The sequence below is a fragment of the Neovison vison genome, chromosome 8 (genome assembly GCF_020171115.1).
Source record: "Neovison vison isolate M4711 chromosome 8, ASM_NN_V1, whole genome shotgun sequence".
Classification (NCBI taxonomy): Eukaryota; Metazoa; Chordata; class Mammalia; order Carnivora; family Mustelidae; genus Neogale; species Neogale vison.
Window position 1 is genome coordinate 53573339 of NC_058098.1, and position 16366 is coordinate 53589704.

Below are 16366 nucleotides of genomic sequence, written 5' to 3' on the forward strand. Positions count from 1 at the left end.
GCATTATCTCTTGAACAATCTTCAAGAAGTACCTAATGTTTTCATTGTCAAAGCTGAGGTGTACTACTAGTGAAAATGGTAGTTATTACCTCCTTCTCTTGCATTCATGCTTTGTCTTCGGTGTTGCTTTGTTTTATCCATATAAAAGGAAGCCGTTTGGCAAATTGTAATTTTAAGATGCATGTATGCATGTTGACATATACAATATGTATCCATGATTTCATAATAAGTTCCATAAGTAGCTTATTTCATACAGGAGGGTTAATGGACTGTGTTCTAAAAATTTATTTTATATGTTCTGGATTTTTTATGTGTGTGTGTCCTTAAAGTCAAATAGTGTCCTAGCCTGGAGATGAATTTAACTCACAATTTACAAGAAAAGTTAGTCACCACTTAGAGTCTTTTGTTTGAAATGTGCTTATTAATTGATTGTTTGGAAATTTTTCCCAAAGAAAAAAATAAGTAGGGGCCAGGTTCCTAGAATAATGCACTTACCCAGTTGTACTGTAGTATAATCCTGAAGAATTAGCCACCACAGATAATCTAATTTTGCTAGACAAAGACTTTAAGTGTTCCTGGGATGCCGAGAACACATTTCACCTGTCCACCTACTCCTAGCCGCCATGGAATTCGGACTCCCCCCAGTGCAGAGTCTCTAGGCTGATTGCTGTGGACCAAAGGCTCCAGGAATGTGGGGACTGAGGGAAGGGAAGTGACAGGCAGGAACAACAAGGTGGAGACGCTTCTCAGCTAACTAGTTCATAGAGAAATGGAATCTCCTCTTGCTTTTCCCTATTCTCCTTTACCTGAAAGAAGAAAGGGATCTTACTGCTACAGGATTAACTTTAAACTCCAAATGAAGGGGAGCCTGGCTGGCTCAGTTGGTGAAGCATATGCTTCAGCTCAGGTCATGATCTCAGGATCCTGGGATTCAGCCTGAGTCTCTGCTCAGCAGGGAGTCTGCTTCTCCCTGTCTCTGCTCCTACCCCCACTTGTGTGCCCTCACTCTCGGTCAAATAAATAAATAAAATCTTTATTACAAAAAACCCTGCAAATTAAAGTGCACACATAGATATTTAACATGAAGTAAGATTCATCCTTATCCCGGTGGGACCAAGACTCAGGCTTTTCTTGGACACTTAAGTGGGAAGGTGGGTGGTCCTGGATGGAAGCTGGGGTCAAGAGATGAAATACACACTTGCTGTATGCCATAACTTTACCTGTTGAACTTAATTTTACCTATATCAAACATAGTCACAGTGATTCTGGAGGCATATTTATAATCAACGTCAATCTGAAGTCTTCATTGTATCCTTTATAAGTAATTTTAGGTCCAGTAATAGTTAAGAAACAAAAACTTGCTTACCAGGATAACATCCATTAGCGAATAATTCCAGAATGAGACACAAATATTCACCACAATGCTTGAATACAGGGTTCCCTTCTTTCCAGCACTTTGCTAACAATCTACTCAGTGGGAGTGGTGGATGAATGGGGGTTGGCAACCCTTTCTGAAGGTAGATTACATTGGTGGCTTGATTAAATCAGACAACTCTTCAAAAGCACAGGTAACAAAGTAAAAAAAAAAAAAAAAAGACAAATGGGACAACTCCAAACTTCACAACTTCTGCACATCAAAAGAAACAACAGAGGCATCCTGTAGAATGGGAAAAAATAGAATGGGAAAATATAATTGCAAGTCATTGCAATAATTGCAAGTCATATATCTGATAAAGGGGTTAATATCCAGGATACATAAGGAACTTATCGACAGAGAAAACATGATAATTTCCTTCAGAGGGGGAATGACTTGAGTTTCCCAATTCCAGTTTGAACAATCCCAGAGAAAGGCTCTACTGGGCCCAACTCTGGTGTTTTCTCTGAACCACTTCAAATGCTCAATATGAAGGGCACCTGGGCAGCACAGTTGATTAAGCATCTGGCTGTTGATTTTGGCTCAGGTCATGACGTAGAGGTCTTGAGATCAAGCCCGAGTCCAGCTCCATGCTGAGCGAGGAGCCCGCTTAGATTCTCTCAGCCCCTCTCCTTCTGCTCCTCCCTTATCTGCCCCTCCCCCATGCAGCACGTGTGCTCGCTCTCTCTCTCAAAAAATGAAAATTTGAAAAAAGCTCAGTGAGGAGAGTGCTTAAATAAATTATGAGAAACCTGTATAGTGGGATATTACACAGCCATCAAAGTTGTGTTTATGATGGATTTTTTAAAATTGAGATGGAAAACACATGTTAAAATCAGAATCTTAATTAACTCTCTAGTTATTATGAGGACAGATTAGGTGAAATACACCAAAATGTTTAATAGTTATTGCTTCTAGTGTGTGTTCTTTCACCCTCTTCCTTTTTTTTATTCCATATACTAGTTTATCTACCATAAGCTTATATAACTTTGAAAACAAGGGGAAAAATGTGAAAACTATGTCACTGTCTGGGCTATTGTTAATAGCCTCCATATGGACCTCCAGACTCCAAAACATCCTTCAAACATCTGCAAAAAATTACCTCACTGAAACTCAGGTCCAGCCATGGAGCACCCCTATTTTAAAATCATATTTGATTTCTCACAACAACACAGTAAAATCCAGACTGCAGGATCCCTCCACGAAGCCCATTCTACCCGCCTGGCCTGGGTTGCTCTCCCACCGTAGCCACCCCAAACCCTTTAAATGCTTCTGCCTCAACCATTCACAATTCCCCAAACACACTCTGCATACATCTTTATTCTTCTGCACTGTTGTTGTTGTTGTTAAGATTTTACTTATTTACTTATTTGACAGAGAAAGACACAGCGAGAGAGGGAACACAAGCAGGGGGAGTGGGAGAGGAAGAAAGAGGTTCCCCACTGAGCAGGGGGTGGGGGCAGGGGTGAGGCTTGATCCCAGGGCCTGGGATCACAACCCGAACTGAAGGCAGATGCTTAACGACTGAGCCACCCAGGCGTTCGTCTTCACTGTTGTTTATTCCACCCAACAAGCATCATAAAATTTTCCTCTCCTGTATCACCACTATTGAAATCCTTGAGTCTTTTAGAGGTGATCCAGTAGGGGAGCTCAAATCTTTATATATTCCTACCTTAAGAACAATTTTCATCTACCCAGGAAGACCACTTATTTTGTCCATATAGGAAGCCTCAGGAGGCATAAGGTAGAAAAGGGAGCTCATCTGCTCAATGAGATCAGCAGAATCCACTGATTGACCTCTGAACCAGTGCTGGTGACCAGGGCCCAGCCAGGCAACTTCTACCTTCTTTGCTACCAGGCTTCTTTCTTCAACTTTCCATCCCAGTTATCCAAACAATTATACCTTTAAGATGCTAGTACTGTGCCTGGCACATAGCAAGCAAATGGCTTAGCCACTTTTGGTATTCATATCAACAGGGCTTCCTAATTAACATTCAAAAGTTCCAGAACTCAAATTATTATAATTCATTACCCTCTGTCCCACACCAGTTTGTGAGCTTATAGGCAGGCTAGCTCCAGTGATTAGATGCTGATTCAGTGACAGATGTACCAAACTCCCTTGCGATCATCCTCTCTCTATTGAACTGGTCTCCCATTACATCCCATGACATAGTCTGCTATGTCTTCAAAATGCACCTGGGTGTTGGAAGGATTTTGTTCCCAAAGATTTTATGACATGAATACCTTTTTTCTTTCCTTAAAAAAAAGTTTTGTTTCATTTCCAGGAATGTGATCTTTGTGTTTCTTTGTTCAAAGTTGCTGATCAGTAGCTTATAACATGATAATAACAAGCACAAAGGACTTACAATGTGTCAGCCACACCTAATTCTTGTGTCACATATATTTATTTCATTTCAAATTCATACATTTCCCTTGCTTTACATGAGGCTCAGAGATACTGAGAGATTTACCCACTGTGGCAATGAGGCAACTTAGCCAGTGTGGCTGAATCAGAACAGAAATCTAAGTCCATCTAAAGCCCATCTCCTTGAACATCACACCATTACACCAAGCCAAATGGCAGAAAGGTGTAAGGAGAGTATCTCCTTGGATACTCAAGACACCTTGGGCCAGAGAGGCTGGGTCTACCAAGCATTCAAAATAGATCAAATGCGGTTGTTGAAGGTTTCAGCAACCCTCTTTGGCATAATTACTTATTTTTTTTAAAGATTTCATTTATTTATTTGACAGAGACCACAAGCAGACAGAGAGGTAGGCAGAGAGAGAGGAAGGGAAACAGGTTCCCCGCTGAGCAGAGAGCCCGATGCGGTGCTCGATCTCAGGACCCTGAGATCATGACCTGAGCCAAACAAAGGCAGAGGCTTAACCCACAGAGCCACCCAGGAGCCCCAGTAATTTTTTATTCTTATGATGTGATTTTTTGGTACCGCTCTAGAATAGTAGCAAGCACTGGCTTTCTTTGGGTTATTATACTTAGTTGTGTGCAGGGATCTTGACTTTCTCCCCTCTTCATTCCATACTCTGTGTAGCACTCTTGCATATAGTAATAACTATTGATTCAGAGTTAAAGTAAATGAAGCATCATGGAGATGCGTTTGGCTTATTAATTTATTAATAAATGATGCGCCATTGCAAAAACCCCAAAACAACTAAACAAGCAGAAAGTTGGAAAATACTAAAATCAAAAATATTCTTTGCCTCTAGTAAATCACTAGAAAACAGCTCTGGAGTTTGTTTCGCCCTCCATTCCCAGAGCATTGCTACTGGGGAGGAAAAAGACACTGAAGAGAGAGCAGACTTCCCTGGCATATAGTTGAATTTTTAAATTTTTTATTTTATTATTATTTATTTATTTATTTATTTATTTTAGATTTTATGTATTTATTTGACAGAGAGAAACAGCAAGAGAGTGAACACAAGCAGGGAGATGGAGAGGGAGAAGCAAGCTTCCTGCTGAGCAAGGAGGCGGATGTGGGGTTGCAGTGCTGGATCCCAAGATTCCAGGATCATGACCTGGGCCGAAGGCAGAGGCTTAACGACTGAATCCCCCAGGCGCCCCCCAGTAGAATACTTTCTAAGTAAAGGAACACTTCCAGCCCAGAGATTTAGATTCCAGGTTTGTCAGACAAGTCACCTCATTCTCTCACATAGAGGATGAGGCATCGAGCGGGAGTTGAAAAGGAACGCTGAGAACTACATTTCCCATGATGCCCATCTTTCCAACGCAACGCAGCCTGCGACGTCGCTCCCATGGCAACTGAAGAGTCTGCACCATTCGGCTGGTCTCAGAGCTCGCTGGCGTCTTGGTTTCAGGGTGGCCTCAAACGCTGAGCCCGCGACGCTGGCGCGGTCGAGCCACGATGCCCAGGTATTTCCGCAGCCTTGCTTGCCCCCGGCTTCCTCTTCTCTCGAGACTGTGGCTTTATCCCCTTTCCCACCCCAGCCTGGAAGGGGCAAGGGAGGGAGGGCCGCTCCGCTGGGACTATATTCAGGGAGAGGAGCCCAGGCGGGATCGGCCTGTGGAAGAAAATTCTGGATCTTTTCTGCTTGAAACCGCTGTCTGGATGGCCAGGGATCCCTGGGAACTACCCCCTGAGCGTATGGATTCGGTCACAAGCAGATAGAAAAGTTACCCAGGTGGAAAACTAAGTTTTTTAAAGATCATTAAACTCCAGTCATTCACTTACTAAGTAAAAATTTATTGCAGGCCAAGGAATGTTCTAGAAGCAGGGGTTCAGGCTGTGAATTAGACCACAAAGCCACTTCCTCAGGGTTCTCCACATCTCCCCTCCTGGTGCAGGGGCTCAGGACAACAGTAAATAAGAAAAACTTGAGAAGGCTATGTGAAAGTGTAAGATGCAGTTGGGGGACGGGGGTGGGGGAGGCTGTAAAGTATATTTTAGCTCTTCAGTTCTGTGATGTCAGTTTTTTTTTTTTTAAATATTTTATTTATTTATTTATTTGACAGAGAGAGAGATCACAAGTAGGCAGAGGCAGGCAAAGAGAGAGGTGGAAGCAGGCTCCCTGCCGAACAGTGAGTCCGATGTGGGGCTCGGTCCCAGGACTCTGGGATCATGACCTGAGCCGAAGGCAGAGGCTTTAACCCACTGAGCCACCCAGGCGCCCCGTGTGATGTCAGTTTTAATATCCTCTATGTCACACTAAACCTTCTCTGAACAACTTAATAAGGACTTAGAGGGGTTCTGGGGTCCATCACAGAGCAGGATAAATCTGTTTTTCTCACCTTGTGGATCATGGCCGGATCTCTGTTGAATTTATGAACCTTAATGAGAAAAATTGTCAGCTTCCTTCCCATCGAGGTATAATTGGTTGCAGTTACAAAGTTATGGTTATAGTGACAAATTTCCACCAGGGGCACCTCCTGCTCTCCTCTCTGCTGGGAGCTTGGAAAACAGATAATCACATTTTGAAAGAATGGTGTGTAAGTGAAGAGCAGATAGGCCTGGACTGAGTTCCAGGGGGTTCACCTGTGAAATAAATACATACATTTTAGTGTAAACATTTAGGGACACCTCTATTGGTCTTTTATAGCCCCTTCATCCCTGTTTCTTGAATAATAATTATTATAAGCTGTCAGTAATTTTAGATAATTATATGTAGGTCAAGCCCTAAATGAAATGGATTAGCACATTTTAACAATCAATCATGACAATCTTAAAAGGTTGGTATTCTTTATTGGCATTTTAGAGATGGAGAAACAGAAGTGAGCCTGGGGAAAAGCACAAAAGCTTGCATATATTAGGTGCTCAATAAATATTTGTTGAATTAATAAAGGAATGAAGAATCCAGAGAGGCTGGGTAATTTGCCCAAGTTGGTATATACAGAAAGTCGCAGAGTCAGGCTTGGAACACCTCAAATCTTGTCTATTTTTTTTTTCAGTTTAATACTCCATTTTTCATTTCGGCTTTTAAAAAAGGGCATAATCTTATTTGTGAAAAAGTACAAGTGTTTGTAGAGAGGTGAATGAAAAGATGATTTTCAAAATGTGATTTTAGATTATTTTTTTCTTTCACTATATTTCATACATTAAAACAGGGAATCTTGAGCCAGAAATATAATTTTTTTTTCAAGATTTATTTATTCGACAGAGAGAGAGAGAGAGATCACAAGTAGGCAGAGAAAGAGAGGAAGGGAAGCAGGCTCCCTGCTGAGCAGAGAGCCCGATGCGGGACTCGATCCCAGGATCCTGAGATCATGACCTGAGCCGAAGGCAGCGGCTTAACCCACTGAGCCACCCAGGCGCCCCGAGCCAGAAATATAATTTTAAAACAAAAAAGAAAAATTTCAGAAAACAAAGATTGTTTGGTGTGCTGGTTTTACATGCTTCCCATTTTCCCGGATGTTGGTGGTTTTCAAGTTGTAGATTTCCAGAATTCTTTGTACATTAAGTTACATGCCTGAGAAACTAACACACACAGCTTTCAACCTTGGCTGGAAGTCCCAAAATAAGGGAGCCTCAAATCCTAGTGACAAAGGCTCTGCTTATCATTTTCAGCTTTCTTCTATGAACCAGGACAAAGAAAATGACTAATCCTCAGAAGTTTTATCCACCACTTATCCCTCAGGAAATAATGTTGATTTGTTTTATAAATTTAACTGAAATAAAACATTTCTGAGCTTGAAATAAATATTGAAAAGGGTTCCCTTTGATTCTCTGAATTTTGTTTTTCTGCCTCTCCTAGTGAAACTCTCTGGGAAATTGCAAAAGCCGAAGTGGGAAAACATGGAAGTAGTAGAGGTGAAGGTGATGGGCTTGAAGCTGGAGAAAAATCTGTTTTCTTCATTGGCAGTAAAAATGGGGTAATGCATTTCTTTTTCTTAATTTTTTTCCCCCAATGATTTAACAACCAGTGGTAAAATTCATTTTAATACTTCGGTAAAAATTTGGATACTTCAGCTCTTTAGCCAGTTAACCAGTCTCTGGCCTGCTGGTTATGTTGGAGCTGGTTGTGCCTTGTATGAGGGTGGCCTGTGCATGGGTGAGTGGGGACTAAATTTCAGCCTGGGCACGTCTTTTGTCAGGTGGTGTGCTCCAATCTGGGCCACAGCAGCCTGGAAGAAGGAGCATACATTTCTTTTTTCTTTTTTTTTTTTTTTAAGATTTTATTTATTTGACAGAGAGATCACAAGTAGGCAAAGAGGCAGGCAGAGAGAGAGAGGGGGGAAGCACGCTCCCCACTGAGCAGAGAGCCTGATGTGGGGCTCCATCCCAGGACCCTGGGATCATGACCTGACCTGAAGGCAGAGTCTTAACCCACTGACCCACCCACCCACCCACACAGCATACATTTCAAATTAAATTACCCGGCAGAGGATTTCTTTTCCCCAAAGCACCATAGATGCTAATCCAATGGCCACAGTTTTGGTAACTTGTACAATTGAAACAAACTTAGAGATGACAGAAACTGAACCAGACAGAACATGATACATTTACCCTTCACTTCTCCTGACTAGAGTCACAGAAACCGAAGGAAACCTGGAGATACTCTAGTCATCTACTCTGGGGTCCATGGGGTATGTCTTAGGGCCAGTAAACTCTGGCTGTGTATGCAGAATTGGGTGTGATTGTGCATTACTGTGTTGTTGTTGTTGTTGTTTACGGGAGATAGGTTCTCCCAGCATTCTAGCCCCTTTGAAGAAGTTAAGAGCCACTATGAACAGTGGTTGTATACTTCAGGTTTGACTATCTCTAACAATGGAGGCGTTGTCTTCCATAAGGCAGCCTGGTTCCATTTGCCTTAATTGCTAGTTAAGAAGAAAACCTGAGTTTCATTGTAACTTCCAATGTTCCTAATTCTGACCTGTAGAATTATACAAATACTTGGTATTCTTAATTCCAAGGTCCTAATTCCTGGTCCTAATCCCGACTTGAAACAATAGAGGAATAAGTCTGATTTTTCTTCTGCTTTTAAAATTTTCAATTCTTTTTAAAATGCCCTTTGAATAATTAACAGCAGCCGCTTTGTCTCCCTGAGTATGTTTCAGCTTTAATATCTTCATTTCTTTTGATCATGCCTTCTGTGTCATGGATTCCGTATCAGTCATGATTTTTCTGTTATAATTATATTAACTCTCAACTGTCATTATACTAATGTGTAATTTTCAGGAAGGAACAGAAATTTGGAGGTTTTGCTTCATTGCAGTAGACTAGAAGGTCTGCCAGTTTCTCTTTTTCCAGACACTACACTCCTGTTATTGTATAGAAAGATTCTAATAATCCCATAACCCTGTTCACTAAAAGATTGAGCTTGAGATCTGCCTTTCTCATATGTGCCGTTTTGTCCTTAATTTTCTTAGATTGGGTCCTTTGTTACAGTCTGTTTGTATTTTTAATTTTATTAAACTGATTCACATGTGTGGTTTAAAAGGTAAATAAAGTAAATTACTAGACCTCTACATTTTCAGGGTCTCTCCTTAAAGCAGCCTTCTTAATATCTTTTACTTTTTTTTCAAAAATAATTTACTTCTTTATTTATGAAATAACTTATAGGCTATTTTTAGACTTAAAATGTTAGACACTATCTTGAATCTTTGATAATAGTAGAAAAGGATTTAGTTCTAGCTCTTTTTCTATGTTTTGTTTTGTTTTGTTTTTAAGTAGTCGCTACACCTAACATGGGGGTCAAACTTACAGCCCGGAGATCAAGAGTTGCAAGCTCTACTGACTGAGCTAGCAAGGTGCCCCTAGTTCTTTCTCTTTTAAACGCTCATTTCTAGCCCTCGTCTGCAACCTAGTTGTTGTTATAATGTAGGGCGAAATCAGTATTCTGATTTTATTATTTCTAAATAAATTTAGAAATTTATTATTATTTCTAAATGTTGAATTTATTATTTCTAAAACTTGTTTGCTGCTGAGCCAAATGGATTACTTTCTCTTTCTCTTTGTTTCTTTCCTTCTTCCCTTCCTCCCTTCCTTCCCTTTTTTTTTCTTTTAAGACTGTATTATTTGACAAGCAGGGGGAGCAGCAGGAGAGAGAGAAGCAGGCTCTCAGCTGAGCACAAAGTCCAGGGCAGGGCTCAGTCCCAGGACCCTAGAATCATGACCTGAGCCAAAGGCAGATGCTTAGTCAACTGAGCCACCCAGGCTCCCCTCTATTTTTTTTTTTTTTTTTTTTTTTAGATTTTGTTTATTTATTTGAGAGAGGACCCTGGGGGGATACTGGAGAGAGCATCCCAAGACCCTGAGACCATGACCAAGCTGAAGTCAGATGCTTAACTGACTAAGCTACCCAGGCACCCCTCCATTTTGGGGGGGTTCTTTTTTTAAGATTTTATTTATTAAAGTGCATGTGCACAGTTAAGGGGGGGTGGCAGAGGAAGAAGAGGAGAGAGAATCTCAAGCCAACTCCATGCCCAGCACAGAGCCCAACTTGGGGCTCAGTCTCATAACCCCAAGATCCTGACCTGAACCAAAGTCGAGAGTTGAATGCTCATCTAACTGAGCCATCTAGGCATCCCACTTTCTTTTTCTTGAATAACTTTTTCAGGAGTTTAAAAAGGCCTTGTTTTTTAAATTTGTTTAGCTTTTATGTGTACCTGAGTTTTTATATGCATTAGTTATTTGTTGCTACTTAATAAATTACCCTAAAACATAGCAGTGTTTAAAATGGCAGCCATTACTATGAGGGCCAGGAGTCCGAGAGCAGCTGAGTTTTGTGGTTCTGGCTCAGCATCTTTCGTGAAGTTGTAGTCAAGATGTCATCTGGGACTAAAGACATGTCACAGCTCAACTGAAGAGTAAGTTTCCAGGTTGTTGACATGGTTGTGGCAAGAGGCCCGAGTTCCTTGATGGCCATAAGCCACGCTTCAGTTCTTCACATATATACATCTCTCCATAGGGCTGCTTACAACCTGGTGGCTTGCTTCCCCCAGAGCAAGAGATCCAAAAGAGAACAGGTGCCTGGAATAGAAGCCACAGACTTTTATAACCTAATCTTGGAACTGACATGCCGTCACTTCTGCCATGGCTATTGATCACAAAGACAAAGTCCAATACCGTGTGAGGGACCACACTTGGGTGTGAATACCAGCAAGGGGGATCTTGAAGCTGGCTCCCCAGCTATGTGTTGCTAATTCTTTCCACAATCCCCAGCAGGCATTCAGTAGAATCTTCATCTAGACTGTTGTATCAGATCATCTGAAAGTTCCCATTTCCACGCAGAGTCCTGCCACCTTTGACCCACTGTGCTAGTCTGTGCCGTGGTTCACAGGGGTGGCTACATAGCTACCATCTTGCCCCAGCATCTTGGAAATTCCCTTTGCCTCTTTCTTGAGTTGGAACTTTAGTTTCCTGGATCCTGTGTCTTCCCTGTTCTTGGTTTACTCACTTATCTTGATGGAGCACATTCTTTTGTCGTTTCCTGGGAAAGCATTACATGGGAAGTAAAATTTATGAGACCCTGTATGTCTAAAAATTTCTTTATTTTCCCTCAATCTGGGTTGAATGTCTATCTGGGTATAAAATCCTACATTAGAAGAGTTCCTTAACCTCTTTCTGATCCTACTTTCTGTTTGAGTCTGGATTGTTTCCTTTGGGAGGGACGGAAAACTGAATTCAAACTGATGTAGGCCCTCTTTTGAATAGTTGGTATCCTCTTCACCATTAGACTTTAGCTGTATTCCTCAGTGATGTGTACACGAGATACCATGTATTAATTCATTTCATACGGTCAGGCAACAGTCTACCATCACAACATTATATCTGTTCTGCTCTTTATTTTCATCCAACTGCACCCTTCTTGCATGTTTATGAATTTCCATATAAATACACAAGGTGGTTCTGTATTTTCTTTCCCCTTTTGTCTCTCTTTATCCCTTTACACCATATATTGCACTCGCAAGTCTCATGCCACAAGTTCTGGTAATTCATATGAGGTCGTTTTGCTTCTCTGTGATAATACTGCACTTATTACTCCCCACACTGTTGTGTATCTGTAGCTGTAAAAATTCTTTCCAGGCTTTGTCTTAGCTGTTTTCTCTTTTGAATTACTTGGACCCTCTTCCATTATCATCTTAAAGTTTTTCTTAATGTGATACCTGATGACATCTCAATTTATTTGGACTTTTTTCTCTCATTCTCTCCATTCTGATTTAGATTGTGGAGTCTCTCTTCGTGGTCTTATCATCCTCTTGACATAGGTTTCCTCTCTTATCAAGTGGTAAATCATTCAGTACCTTAGGGTATGGGCCAGAAAACTTAGTCATTAACTAGCCTTTTACTTCCCAGAGCTTCTGTTCTCATCCCATACCTCATCCTCTAGATAGAAGAAAAGTGGGAAGGAAATGGCTTGACTTGTAAATTTTTCTTTCTCCAGTTTGCCACAGTGTATCATCTGGTTGTGAGCTGATGCTTCCCAGTGTTCTTAAGAGATAGTAGATACTAGTTACAGTCTTCCACATACATCTTACTGGTCACAGCACCCTTTTCTTTCTTTCTTTTTTTTTTTAAAAGATTTTATTTATTTATTTGACAGAGAGAGGGGTCACAAGTAGGCAGAGAGGCAGGCAGAGAGAGAGAGAGGAGGAAGCAGGCTCCCTGCTGAGCAGAGAGCCCGATGCGGGACTCGATCCCAGGACCCTGAGATCATGACCCGAGCCGAAGGCAGCAGCTTAACCCACTGAGCCACCCAGGTGCCACACAGCACCCTTTTCTACTGAGCCTGAAGATGAAATCTAATCCAGCATTCCAGGAAGGTGTTGACAATTCAGTAAAATTGGTTTGTCATCTCTGGCTCTAGTAATGTTTTTTATCACCACATAATTAGGAGAAGTCAGCTAAAATCCGTGGGTTGATATGTGCACGGGGTGTAGCATAACCTTCAGATCGACAGAGAGCTGATTTCATGTGGAATACCACATTCTGTCACTTGAGGTCTTAAGAATTACGCACCGTAAGGAAGAAGTTAGTTAAATAATTTTGGGGGCGCCTGGGTGGCTCAGTTGGTTGAGCATCTGCCTTCAGCTTGAGTCATGATCCCAGGGTCCTGGGATCAAGCCCCACTTTGGGCTCTCTGCCCAGCGGGGAGCCTGCCTCTCCGTCTGCCTACTGCTCCCCTACTGCTCCTACTGCTCCGTCTGCCTACTGCTCTCTTCCTCTCAAATAATAAAGAAAGAAATAAGGAAAAGAATAAGAAGCAATTTTGATTAACATATGAATATTCTGACTGAAATGTAATTGAAAAATACTCAGATGAAAGAATGTTAACAAATAATTATTTTATTGTCTAATGTTATAACTACATTTTAAAAATAATATTTAGACATTTTACTCAAATTCATGGTCATGGAGCCATTGAATTTGAAGTTGGTAAACTAACTTTGTACTTAGCTAATACCATATTTAACAGGAATTAGAAAGTACTTATTGAACTAGGAAAAATTGTAAGAGTAAACAAAATACTTAAGAAATGTTTTAACTTGGTTTTTATTTCATAAGTTGAAAACAATCAGGTCATCTACTTCATTTCAGTATGAAAGCCAGGGTTCATTTAGATAAGTCAGGAAAAATAAATAATAAATATCTAAGCATATAGGTTAATAAGTCAGTGTCTTAATAATATTCATATTTTGGATTTAGGTACTTTTAGGATTATCATTTAGGAATAATTGGATCACGTGAATGATGTTTGTCGTAGGGTTATTTGCTACTGTGGAAAGCATGAGGAAAACACAGCAGCGCATCCCCAGGACCACTGATTGGTAGGAAGAGACCTCTCCCCGCTCATTTTCTGTTTTATTTAGCCAAGGAGACAAAAAGTTTTTGGAAGTGACCGTACAGAGCAGAAACAGATGTATCATGTCTTCATGCAGCTTTGCTTGACTCATAGCAATTCTTGCCAGGAAGGCAGAACTCCTGGTGACACTGTCTGAAAGAGGTCGAGGCTTGCAGATCCAAGATGCTGGAATTTATTTGGCATGATAGTTCATTTCTATCTGGGCTTCCTATTACTCTTCTACTTTTGTGCTATATGCTACCACATAAGGACATGTTGACAGTGAAACTTTCTGGATCTAAGCTCTGCATCAGCGAGACTACCTCTTTACCAAGTGATATCAGTGGCCAGGTAGCCAGAGGACTCCCCTGTCTTGGGCTGTGTCCCAGAAGGCCCCTCCCCCCGCCAACAACTGGACATCCATCATTGGGAGATAACATACAGAACATTAATATTCTACATATTGGAGAGTAATATTATACAACCATAAAAGAATTGTTAGTAATGAAGGAATATGAAGTTAATTGAAAAAAGCAGGACAGAAATTTTTATATATGGTATGACTGTATGTCTATAAAAATGCAAAGATAAAAAATAGAAATATATAAGGCAAAATTTTACTCACTGTTTTTATTTTGTTTTTAATTTCTGTATTTTGCAAAGATATCTTATTGGCCCACTTTTTAAAATCTGAATTTAATTGTGCAAATAAAATTTTCATAGGGATCACTTATATTTAAAAATTTTAACCCAACTCTAGTATACGCACGTGTCATTTCATGAGTTTATTGTTGTGAGGAGAGTGATTTTTGCAGTGGATACAGTACTTTTCCAGTTTCCCACTTACTACTATATAGATACACACACGGATTTAAAACAATGAGTAAATAACTAGTACTAGTCTTACGGCACAAGTACATTTCTATTACAAAGAGTATTCTGTGTGAGGCACCTGGGTGGCTCAGTGGGTTAAGCCTCTGCCTTCGGCTTAGGTCATGATCTCAGGGTCCTGGGATCGAGCCCCACATTGGGCTCTCTGCTCAGCGGGGAGCCTGCTTCCCTTCCCCTCTCTCTGCTGCCTCTCTGCCTATTTGTGATCTCTCTCTCTGTCAAATAAATAAATAAATCTAAAAAACAACAACAAGAACAATAAAGAGTATTCTGCGGAAGAAGCCATCTTGCAGGTGGCATATCCTAATAGTACTGATTAGGGACACACATTTTAGCACAAAAATGCTCACACCTGAAATGTCCCACCAGCATCCCCAGTAGTCACTCTCTGTTAACAGTTGTTCTAAACTTTGTTGTTGTGACAACCTAGTCCTGTTTTATTTGTTGTTTGTGAAGCCACCCTTTTCTTTTAAAGAGTAGAATGTGGCCTATTCAAGCCGGGTATTTATTTTCATTTATGTAAATCAAAACTAATTTTGCTTTTGAAGATTGGCAAACTCTTTTGACATAGGTAGAACTTTTGAGGATATTGTTCTCCCTTTTTTGGTCATTAAATGTATATTTTAATGTTCAATTTTACTCACAATCAAGGGAATACAAATTAAAATATAGTAGCATGTTCTTTTACCAGATCTGAACTGGCTGTTTTCCCTTCATAAGCACTACCTCATTAAGGAAGGGACTACCTTACAATGGTTCCCAGCAGCTGAGGCTCCCGAGCTCGCTCACTCTGCAGCAGACCAGCCTGGGCTGGCTATCATGGCGAGGGGTGGAGAGAGAATGGAAACACATGGGCATCTTGAGGCCCTACCTCAGCACTGGCACCCCAGAGGATATTGGTTTTTTGGGTTTTTTTTTTTTTTTGAGGCTGTTGTTCTTTAAAGTGTCTGAGTCCATGCTTTATGCAGAACGATATTTTGAAAAATAAAGAGAAGCAAGCAATTAATGCTTCTATTCTTCAGCTAATCATAATCACCCTTTACCAGAGAAACTAACTGCCTTGCTGCCTTCTCTCTCTTTCCGTACTTCTATTCATCCATTCAATAGACAGCTCTTGAACATCTTCTTTGTGCCAGGCATCCTGCCCAACTCTGGGGAAATAGAAATGAAAGATATGTACTGTGCTGTGCGGGAACTTGCTTGTTAGTACTTGTACAGCATCGCACCAGACAGATGCTGTGATGGAAACCAGGGCTCTCACTTCAGCCGAAGAGGCTGGATACTGGGAGAGCCCCCTGAAGAGAGGGTGATGTCCAGAGCTTAAAGAGTAGGAAGCAAGGAAAAAGAGTCATTCAGGTGAAGAGGAGAGAATCAAGAAAAACCTATGAAATAGCAGTTGCAATAAATGGGAGAGAGAACATACTAGACAAACGTGATAGGATTGTCTGTCATTGCTGACTGCTGTTTTGATGATGGGGATTGAGAATTTAGGTGACAGTGTTCTGCACAGCATGTATAATTTTTTGCCGTCATCACTCACGTGGGTACAGCATGGAGAAAGGAGTTGATTGAGTTTATCAGGGTTGGTTTTTGCCAAGTGGGTGCAGTACAGAGCTAGAAAGCTTGGGGAGGGAGTGATATTTGCAAGGGTAATTGTAATGATAAACTATGGACTGTAGGATGGAAAAGGAGAGGTGTGGAGGTAGGAGGGAGTCGATGGAGAAGGAGAAATGTTGGTTGGTCAGTGGACTTTGGAGGCCTCTTATTAGGGTTGTTACTTTCGGGATTCCTGAAAAAGTAGTTGGA

General features: G+C 41.0%; 1 protein-coding gene across 4 annotated transcripts in view; it reads left to right on the plus strand.

Annotated features, from left to right (window-relative positions):
• Positions 1-5220: 5220 nt before the first annotated feature.
• The window catches only part of DYNC2LI1 (dynein cytoplasmic 2 light intermediate chain 1), a 69364-nt gene continuing 58218 nt past the window's right edge, over positions 5221-16366 (plus strand). For all 4 annotated transcript variants that reach the window (XM_044263614.1, XM_044263616.1, XM_044263617.1 and 1 more), the window contains exons 1-2: positions 5221-5303; positions 7640-7757. In XM_044263614.1, coding sequence (XP_044119549.1) covers positions 5296-5303; positions 7640-7757 — 126 coding nt within the window. In that variant the 5' untranslated portion in view covers positions 5221-5295. The remainder of the gene's footprint in view (positions 5304-7639; positions 7758-16366) is intronic.